This window comes from Anarrhichthys ocellatus, unplaced genomic scaffold, assembly GCF_004355925.1.
Source record: "Anarrhichthys ocellatus isolate YVR2014 unplaced genomic scaffold, GSC_Weel_1.0 scaffold20, whole genome shotgun sequence".
NCBI classification, from domain to species: Eukaryota; Metazoa; Chordata; class Actinopteri; order Perciformes; family Anarhichadidae; genus Anarrhichthys; species Anarrhichthys ocellatus.
The window spans coordinates 6,036,545-6,047,800 of NW_022280050.1; the positions used below are offsets into that span (position 1 = coordinate 6,036,545).

The following is an 11,256-nucleotide window of genomic DNA, read 5'->3' on the forward strand; positions in this document are numbered from 1 at the left end:
TTTGTGTGTGAATGTGTACGTGCATGTGTGTGTGTGGGAGAAGGGGGGCCTGGGTCTGGGTTGCACATGCCTCATTTAGACATCAAAGGCCCCTGCTGATGATTTTTCCTTATAATCCATGCCTTTTGGTGCCTCTGCTCCCTCCATCTGAACAAACAAATCCCAAGTGGTTCTCCGTGGTCTAGTAGAAGTCAGGTGATTGCAGCACGTGATTTGGGAAGTAAATCGATACATCTCTAATTTATTCCACTAAAAATCCCTTTCAGCAGCTCTTTTATGTTGTTTCTGAGGAGCATTCTGATTTTCAAGGGATTTCAAAGTGGTATTTAGAGATATAAAAGGAGTCATCTGCTGCTCTTTGAATATGAAAGAAATACCTATCTCAAAAAGAATTCCAGCCCCCTTCATCTCAAAAAGCAAACATGTACAATATGTAGGTTTCTCACCGAGAAGAGCAAACTCTGCTCGACTTTCTTTTGATATGGAGGAATCAATATTGTATGAACTGCCTCTGTATTCCCAGCCGACCATTATTCCTCCCCACCCCAAACAGCAGACATTACCCACGATCATTTAGCAAACCCCTGGTGTGAGCCACTGACTGACCCCTTCCCAGCTCTGCCTGCCCATGTCCAAGCCACGCTCCGTTGCTGGAGGCCAGTTTGGCAGCCTTCTTGCCTGTAATATATCTGCAGGAGCAGCATTCCTCTGGGGCTGGCCTGGATCAAATGGCAGTGATTTCCCCAACAGAGGCACAGAGATGGGAGTTGTGACCCATCCTCTGATCTGCTACGCGCTCTAATCGCTGCAGGTCAGAATGGATAAATGGGTGATGCTCAACCCCCATGTGTCGTGTTTCGGGCTCCAGATCTGCAAGGGCAGGTCCAGCAGCTGAGCCATTTTAGGGAAACATCTATCGGGATTTTCTCAACCAATATTGCAGTAGTGATTTAAAATTCTATTTTTTTTTTTGTAAACAAAATTACAAGCATTTTTTTTATAATACAGTATTTGTATTATTAAACAAAATGTGATTGAACCAACCTCAATCACAAATTAGTCTTGTGTTTACAATATTATAAATAAATGAATGCAGACGAATGGTGTTGAGCTGAATGCTGAGCATGCTCACACTGACAATGAGCATGTCATTGCTAAACATTGCACAATGTTCACCGTCTTAGTTTATCTCGTTAGCATGCTAACATTTACTAATTAAGTGCTAAACACAAAGTGCAGCTGATGGAAATGTCATTAGCTTTGCAAGTGTTGGGTCATAAACCAAAGCACCAAATTGACAAAATGAAATGTTTTACCTGATGATGACGCTCGATGAAATATCAAGGGATCATCAAAGATATTATTTGTCCTAAGGGGACCATGAATATTTCATGACAATCCATCCAATAGTTGTTGAGACCATCCAAAACCACAACTATCAATGGCGCTAGAGGAAAAGTCACCATGATTCATCATGCAGGGACAACGTATCCTCATATAATTGTATAATATCTTACGAAAAGTTATTTAGTTATTTTTCGTACGGTTCTCCTGTGAATATTCAGCAACATGAGCGATAAGTCCCAACGGTAACCCTAGATTTGCGAAAATTCAGTTTGACCAGCTCACATAATTAATGTTAGCTTCGTAAATTTACCGGCGTCATTAAAGCCGGTGAAATCTTATACACAGTTAGTTTGGATGCTATTTCGGATTTAGATTATGGCACTTGTGGATTGAAGATTGCAATTTCGATATATGAAGAACTGAATGCAGACTTTGTCTTTTAGCTACAGCGGAGAGTCTTCAGCAAACAGGGACTGAGATACTGGCTTGCTTACACTGAATGCAGAGTCTGTACATCCCTTTTTTATTTTGTGGAGTTGCTATTTTTTAAGATAAACCAATGATATCTTTGTTGACAACACGGACTATGCAAACTATTTTACAATCCGATTGAATTTTGAAACTTTGTTCAAGGACATGAAGGTTCATTATTTGTGATTGAGTGCTTTGATGCAATTTCAGGGGAATAAAACATTTGCTTATCAAATCCATTACTGCATCATTAGGAGAACAATGTCCTACATACAGACATTGCTTACATTAAATGTAAGGTGCAAACATTTTATGTGTGTTGGTTTATTTTCGTTTCATCCCAACATGTCATGTGGATACAGTAGGTGTTTTAGGTCTCACAAAGCTAAGCAGCAACGTTGTACAATTTATCTCAATGTAATATTTGTAAACGAAACGTGCTTTTGATCCAGACAAATAAAAAGTCTTGTTTGGAAGAAATACACATAGCTATTTTCTTCAGTACATGAGATTTATCCTAATATCCTCTAATACTCAGGGGTGACAAGGATTCACACGGTGGACGGTTAGCACCTCTGAGGCACAGATAGATAAGATTCACGGTAAAAGTTAGCTAATATCTCACAACTGACAGGAACTTTCTGGGCATTTACAAAGTGTGACTTTAGTAAACCTGCACCGGTTTGAATAACATCAAGAAAGCTGAGGAGAAATGGGGGGTGGAGGGGGAGCTTGCTCTTTGATGTATAGGATTGAGATGTGATGAGGTCTGTTCAAAGTGAGTACAAAGTAGTGTTAAGATGGAAAAAGCAAATGCAGCTTTAGTCAAGGTAGAGAAGCCGAGGTAGCAAGAGATGATGAAGAAATGTCCTGTCTCACCCGAAACGTAGGCAAAGAAGATGAAACGTTATCTGACATTAAATATAGATGCTTCCTTGTAAAGGTGTCTCGGCTTTAAAACACACTTTTGTATCCTATAAATGTTGAGAACCCTGGGAGTGCTGTAGTAGGAGAATGTAATAAGCCCTCATAATTGTGTTATGTTTGAATAATCAGGTTATCACGTAGCTCGTTATCTTTAGTATGTCAATATCCTTTCTGTGGTGCAATGAATAATGAATTATTCACTACGCTGTTTTGAACAATCAGGCAAAACAAGGCTTCGCTGCCAAAGATTTGGTCATCTGCTGGAATGGAAGCAGCAGAGAGTAAAGAAGATGCCATTTATTGAATGGGAATCATAAATGACTTCTTTCTCTGACTGCTTGCAATTGTGTCATTGGTTTCAGGAGGAAGTAGGAGGGTGAACATCTACATCTAGATTCTTGTAGATCTGCTGAGTCAGTGTAGGATTTTTTGACCTGCTAATGTTGACTCGTCACTTCATCACAACACTTGAATTGTTTTGGTGCGGCAGCAAACTCCTTAGACCTCCTATGACCTCAACAGTTAAAACCAAAAGTATCTTTGTTGCTAGACACCACAAGGCCCGTGTGAAATAACATAATTTTTTCATCTTAATGGTTTGAGATATTGGTAAATATTCTCATTTTCTTTTTTTGATAAGAGTTAGAAAAGAAGATTGATACCACTCTCATGTGTGTACACTAAGTATGCACCTACAGCCCCTAGCTTAGCTTAGCATAAAGACCGGAAACAGGGGGAAATAGCCTGGCTCCGTCCAAAAACAATAAAAACCACATACCAGCACATTGGATTATTTTACATGTCTGTGTTTTACCAGACCGTGCTGTGTTTCATTTCTCTCATTAGTTACGAAGTAACATCTACTTTTGCTCATGTAGAAAACGGTCTTCAACAGGAAAAACTGCACCTTTTAAAAGACTAAACAGGCACTCTAAACAACTGAACCCGGCTGATACAGCACTAACTAAGTCCTTCAATTACAGGATAAATCAATGTTTAATTGAGACAAATGTTCGATGCATTGAAAAGAAATCCTCTACTTAAACGAAATGTATTAAATTGTCCCACAAGTGTGATTAAAACACTTAATTCTCTCTGACAAAAATACGCAACGCATTTTACACATCTACGCAATATTACTTTAACTCGTACATCTTGACTGAAATACAGTAAATAAATAAGATTATCAGCACTTTTTCAGTCACTCACTCTGTCGTCACAGTGTTCATTTTTCAGGGACTGTTAACAAAGGATTAAAGCAACTTTCGAGATGGTCACAGCTGTCATGTTTATATTATAACTAGCACTACATTAGTAGTCGTTGAGTGGGAGCTAAGTACAACCGAACGCTGAATAAGACCAGAGGAGCCGCCCATTGGCCATTAGAACAAATGCATGTTTAAGGCATTTCCACATTGTGACGGAATGCTAAGATCTGATCTGAGCTCAGTGTAAACACGTTCAAGAATTACGTTTTTCTCTTTTTGTGGGTTTTAGTCACAGGAAAGGGAAAATTCTGGAATACCACACGCCCCAGTCTCCCCTCTGCCTCCTCCATTGTAGCTATAGCTAATTGAACTCTCGTCTGCTGTGCACCTGTGAGGATACATGTAATTAGATGTTGTGGATTTATGTAACGTTAAGCTCTTATTGAGTCAGCCCATCAATGAAATTACATAATCTTAAACCTAAACCAACGTAAATTAAAAATATGTTTCTGCTACTTTGTCACACGCGGGTTCAGATTTAAAAAGTGGAGGGCAGAAACTGTTTACTGCTGCTGTCATCACCATCAGTATCATGTCAGTGCTTGTTGTTGTTTTGCTTGGTTGGATCACTGCCCTCATTTTTCCTCTGTTGCAGGTCCAGTGATAAAGCTGCAGCAGAGAACTCCTCGCCGGCGGGGCCAGCAGCCCAAGCTGCTCAACAGCCCTGAAGACAGCCTGTACTACAACCAGCTAAATGTGAGTTCAAAGTGCCGATAAAGGCCTTTGTCTGACTTTGGTTCCACATGATAATACAATTAAACCTACCTGTGCCAGACCCTGGAGCCCCACCCCCACGCTTCTCTGCCTCTTGTCTTGAACATGTGCTTATGCTCTTTATCTGTTGCTTTCATGTCAGGATGTCTGCCTTCACGGTGAATAATTGATGTGGTTTATCAAAGCTGAGCAAGATGCATGCTTCATCAGACTCACTTGAGCCCTTTGATCAGAAAAAATTATGCTGTGACTTCTGATATTATCAGCATCTGCTCGCATTCAACACAAAATCACTTTGAATTAAAAATTAATGACTCTCTGCTCATCTTTTGACTGTGTGCTCTTGGCCCTTTCCTCAGAGAACTCTGGATTACCAGGGGAGCAAGAGGAAGCCGAGAAAACTTGGGTAAATAACTGCTTTCCTACTTACAGCAACTCTAAACAGAGCAGGCCCTTTGTGGAATAGGAGAATCCAGAAATGGAGTTGTTTTCTTATAATGTAAATGGAGAGCCAAAAATAACAGGCTTTTTATGAGCAGTTGCTCCGCGTCATTAGAGGGGGGGGGGGGGGGTTACATATTAAGGCTTTGTCAGCATGCTAATTTTAATTGTTGAAGGTCTGACTTGTATTTGTACTATAAATTACATCCTGGTTCAGCTCAGTATACTTAAGTTGACGCATGCGCCTCAACGCTTTATCCGCAAATACTGTTTCGTATCACAGTCACTTCTCACCACTTTCTCGTCTTCTTTCCCATCACAGTCAAATCAAACTGCTGGATGGAGAAGATGAGTACTACAAATTACTGTCAACTGTGGAGTCAATCCCCGAGGAAGAGTACGCGACCGACCGCCCCCCCTCCCACCCTTTCTAGTGGGCCTCTCTCGTCAGTCAGAGCTGAGGCTTACAACCATGTCAACCGGTAAGACAGACGCACCAGACATGTAGACAGACACTCCAAAGAACATCCGTAGTGTTAGATGTGCTGTGGTATGTGGAGCAAGTAGCAGCAGGGCAGAGTAAGCGACCTGTACAGGCAATGCCCTCAGCTGTTAATCCAAGATGGTCGGAAAGTATTTACAGGAACGACTTACTCGTGAAGTGAAATTATTGAAACAGCATTGTGCTATTTTCTGTTTAAGCCACCGTATTGTTATAGCCATTATGCCTGAATTTAGTTAGAGAAGTTAAAATTTGCAAAAAGAGGGGAAGAAGACATCAAACTTTTTTCCAGTCCCGTGCTTGACTTGTTGTGCCTCTCAATGTGGTAAAAATGTGTAATAATATTATGGTTTGTCATTTTTGTCAGAGGCTTTTTTTCGGTGTCTAAAAAAAACATGCCCTTAATAAGAAATGATCATTCAGCTTACAAACTGCTGTGAAATGGTACAGATGTTGCATCAATAAATGAAGGAATGACAATACACATAACACAAAGAATACATCATCATGTGGCGGGGCGGGGAGGGGAGGTTTGTAATGAAAAGCATTTTGCAAAGTCACACTTAAATGCTGCGCTTCCACTTGCAGTTTTAATGTTAAATGTTTAAGCTCTATGCCAGGGCTGCAAGAAACAATTAGCCGACTCTTATTATCCATGTATCTGATAATTATTTATTGATTGATTCTTCTCTATTAAATAATGTCAAATGCCTGAGACAAAACAAATGTCTTCAAATTGTTTCTTTTGACCATCAATCAAAATCTATAACACTAGTAAAGTGCCCGTTCGGGGCGTGGCTGCTTGGAACGGGCCGGTTGCTTGGCTGCCGTTATGTCAAATAATTTCCCAAGGATGGCGAAGTCATGACCTGCCTGTACTCTGCCTCTGATTGGCTAAGAGTCATTGACTTCGTTGGTTGGGTTGGTTAGGTTTAGGCATGAAGAAGAATATCAGGGTAAGCCAATCGGAGGCAGAGTAGCTCGAGTCATGCCTTCGTTATCCTAGGAAAACTAAACAATGCTTCCGTAATTGCTGCTTGCAGCGTTGTTGGAGCACGTGCATGTTCGGAAGTGCAGCTTTCAGTTGCTCGTTGGAAGTGAAGAAGATTTTGCGTGTCCAAATTGCGCCGACTTCGACACTACATGTCCTTAAGTCCCCATCAATACACCTGCCAAGTCTGAAGTATATTGAGACTTGTCAAGATAAATTGTTTTTCAATACGTGTGTTTTATCTCAATAAATGACAACAATAACTTAGAATTAAAAGAATCGTCAATTATTTTAGTTCACCATCATATTATCGTTTCAGCATTGCTCCACATTTACTCTCAGGAGCACCTCATATTGGAGGCAACGTGCATCTTCCTCAAATTCACTGGTGTTAAACCTGTCTTGGTAAAATCTACCTATTTCTGAGCATTATGTCTATTGTCTAAAACAGATCCAGAGACAAATCCTTCTGAAACCCTGAACTCTCCCTACGAGTTCTCCCACAGCGAGCCGCGTTAGTCAGAGGGGCTTTGTGCTGTCTGAGTGCTGGAATCACCACATATAGCCTCGCTGAGGCAGAGCTAGACCTCACTTTGAATTTCATCCTAAATACGGGAATTTTCTTTAAAGATGTGAAGTGTCGGAAATACAGGGCTGGCGAGTTGATTTGTAGAGCTTTTTTTTTTTTCTTTTCAATTTGCATATCATTTACTGCATCTCCCTTTGTTGACACCCGAGGGCCTGAGAGGAGATTTTGATCTTAATAGGAAGAGTAGGGTGGTATGACTGAGGATCTCATCCTCCTTACACTCAGCGGGGAAAACATTAGAGCTCTGCCTAGATAGCGAGACACAGATAGCGGCTTCACTTAGGTCCAGGTTCACGCGAATCCTGGTGGGTTTAAAGAGACCCAAAGTGTTCATCAATTCCCACTGCTCAGTTCTGTGAGGGTCAGACTCTGATTGAGACACTGAGGACTGACTCTGCTTGTAGTGGAAGTATGGTTAATCCAAAATGTTACACAACCTCTAGACGGTGGTGGATACTTTATTTAAAAGTAGCCATTCAATTTTTATGCAGAAAATGTCTCCTGTCATTGTTACATTATCATACATTATTGGGGTATTAATATTGATGAATTCATGTGTAAGCAGCACTTGTATGTAGCAGTTAATCGAGGTAGAGCTAATTTGACCCTTTATGCTGTTGGGTAGTTTAATCTGTAGCAATGCATTTTATTTTATAAGCTCATATAGGTTTTGTACATTCATCTGCAAACAAACCAGTAACTACAGCAGTTTAATACATGTCGTTGAGTAAAAAGGTACAGTATTTCCCTCTGAATTGTAGTAAAGCTGAAGTATTAAGTGGTATAAAATGAAAATATTGTACTTAAGTACAGTACTTGAGTAAATATACTTAGTTATTACATCATTGCATCATCTAAAAATCGTGTTGTGAGATCTGTAGACAACTGTCTCTCAAAAAAGACAAAGACGAAATCAGCTGTTTTCACAATCACATAATGCATCAATAACAAAGTCAGTCTTTTCGAATCATTGTCATATATAACTCAAAAAAGAATGTAAGAGTAATACCCCAGACCACTGGCAGTGATATAATGTGGTGTCACAGCTCTTTCAGAAGCATTTCACCTCCGGTTGTAGCCACGGATCCTGCAATAATTAAAATCCTCGTTGTGCATTACTCCCTTGCTGGGATAGTTGGTTCCTCTGAAGAGCAGTCTGAAATAGGTCACCCCAGCACCCTGTAGTGCATCTTAAAAGTACACTGAATCAATTAAGTGTGATCATGCTCCCTTGATTATTTTGGCCCTGTTTTGCCACGGAGAGGAATTTCAAATAGGCTCACTAGTTTGAATAACAAGGTTGGACTGTGGTGACAAATGGTTCCAGAGTGGGTGTTTCTTCCCCTGTTTTTCTCTGCCAAATTAACTCCCTGGCTGATTGCCTGCTTTAGCATATGAGAGGAGGTGAGCGGAGGTGTGTACGTAATTACCTTGGTTAGCTGATTATGTGTCGCAAAAGGCAAATGTTATGAAATACTGTCGTCACTGTCATGAAAGCTGTTCTGACCTAATGAACTGAAGCTCCCGTGTTTGCTTGGAATCCTGGTCGTCTTGTTGGTCTGCAGGCAGGACGCTGAGCGACAGACGCAGTGTCATGTCAGTGTTGGAGGCCTGACACCTGTGTTTTCTTTAATATGTCTGCGTAAATCCAGCTCCCTCTTGTTTTTCCTCATTAAATCTGACAACATCTGGTGTGCCAGAGAGAGGACTCCTTTAATGTGGCTAACGTTACTGCTGGTGTTATTCTTGCCATTTTAGCTATTTGCCTCATGCGCCGCACTTTCATGAAAGCAACGTCCATGGTAGCCCCAAACACTGTTATCCAAAGTTTTAAACCACCTTTATGAAAAACGCTCGAGCCGCAGCCTTAACAAATGATGAAAAGATTTTATTTTCTAAAGAAGCATACTTACCTCTTCACCTAATAGTGATGTCTCACTTCAAAGAGAGAGCACGATTAGGCCAACATTGTCCTGTTTCTATATCCTTTGAGTTCAAAGGGAGAGTTTGAATACTGGTATTTCATGTGCAGCCTTTTCAAATACTGTTTTAATGCAGTTTACGTGCTTTTGATATCCAGATGTGTCCGATTTTTCACCACAGTAGAATACATCACACTATATTATGATTGCATACCAACGTTTTTTAAGTAAAGATTGAATGCCAAGTCTTGTTTTGTCATAGTTTTTGTTCCCACCAACTTCAACCACAGGGAACATACAGACACCTAGCTACAACCCTAGCATTGTGAAGCTCTTTACTGGCTAAGGATTGGTGCCAAAGAAAGCGACATACATGAGCATCAACCAGATGTCAGATGTGTGTTGAGGGCTCTGAGCAAAAGAACATTCCCTAAAGACGGCATTAATAAAGAAACTGGTTGAGCCGGGTAGAGACAGAGGGAGAGGCATAGAGGAAGAAGGAGATAAAAGAGTCTGTTGAGTAGGCTGCATACATCAAAGGTCTCTTAATGACAAGGGATGCCATTAGGGTTACAGTGGCTTTTGTTTCAGCTTCCTCACACCTGCAGTTTGTTGAGGGCACTTTATGCACTGTTTTGTTGTTAACATTTGCATGAGTATAAACGGCATGCATGAGGAGATAAGAGTTTGTTCCCGGCTGCTAATCTTGGTGGTGACCAAATGTTTTGGTCAGAAAGAGCTTCCTTTACGTTTGCATAAAAGAAATGTTACCATTCAGTTGCTTCCTTTAACTATAAAACCAGAAAAGGTTTACATAGAACAATATAAAACAGAAAAGGGAAAAGCTGTTATCCTCTCTACGCCATGAAAGATACTGACATTAAAGTTTTTCTCGGTGCCTCCGGTGCTGGAATGGGATTTGACAAATCAGAGCGTGAAATTGTGATTAGCCTCTCTCAGTTTGTAGACGGAGTGGGCCACTCGCAGACTTGGCATGGCCAAAGGTGTAACCTGTTTTGTTTTGCCCCGGTGCTGCTTTCCCAGATGGTGGGACCAGCTGCCATTGAATAAACGCTGGACGGGTAACAGTGTGAGAATTACCACGGCCTTGTTTCAGTTTGGGATGCATTACAAAAAGCGTGTCTTTTTACCACTGCCAGGAGGAGCCAGGACATATCACCTGGTGTTCAACCAAACAACCTTTTGATTGAGGTCAGAATAAAGTAATGTCCAGTACAACAGCAAAAAAAAAAAAAAAATGTGTTGCTATTTTTTTGTCCATGGAGACCCCCATACTGTCATAGAACAGTAGTTTCATTTCATGCCTCTTAGGATCACCTGCTCCATGCTCTTTCATTTTTTTTCAACTTTTTTTTAATTTATATTTTTAGGCTAAATGAGTGGGTTGACATGAGCAACACAGTACTCGTAGAGGAGCAGGGTCCTTCACTGACAGATGTAAAAGGGTGATCTTATAGGCACTTATAGGCATTTGTCTATATGTGTGAATGTGTGTGTGTGTGTGTGAATATACATATATATATGGATTTCTTTCATAATTTTACATATTGTAGTGTTAAGATAAAGGTCAATTTCTCCATACACGTTATTTCCCCAAAGTAAAATCTTTAATTACTTAAATTAACACATTAATATTAATTATTTAGCCCACTACAACAAAGAAAGTTACAAACCTGAACAAATACCATTTACTGCTGAAGTGTAAGAATATATATTAAAATGTGTGTATAAAAAACCTGCAAACCACCTGTTTTAAATGCTGACAACCTCTGAATATCTGAGGATCGTTTGGTTCACGCCATACGGCGATCTTATTATTGTAATAATTCCTGGGACTGCAGGCTGTAACCTTGAACATCGCCATAGAGGGGGAGAGTTTCCCTCTTTAGGGCTGGATTAACGCATCCAGGGTGGGCTGAGAGAAGGTAAAATGACCTGTCCCGCCTTTTCGTGACCCCAGGCCAATCCTGCACATTGCCAAGGCTTTGCTCTTTGCTCTTGAATATGCAGAGATCCCCAGCTTCATAGGCTCGGAAGAGAGACAGAGAAGGAGGGGGGGGGGG

At 40.7% G+C, this 11,256-nt stretch overlaps 1 protein-coding gene across 1 annotated transcript in view; it reads left to right on the forward strand.

The window, feature by feature from the left end:
* myo3b (myosin IIIB) overlaps positions 1-6,346 on the forward strand; it is a 49,237-nt gene extending 42,891 nt beyond the window's left edge. The window contains exons 32-34 of the mRNA XM_031858284.1: positions 4,609-4,709; positions 5,087-5,133; positions 5,491-6,346. Coding sequence (XP_031714144.1) covers positions 4,609-4,709; positions 5,087-5,133; positions 5,491-5,602 — 260 coding nt within the window. The 3' untranslated portion in view covers positions 5,603-6,346. The remainder of the gene's footprint in view (positions 1-4,608; positions 4,710-5,086; positions 5,134-5,490) is intronic.
* Positions 6,347-11,256: the final 4,910 nt, after the last annotated feature.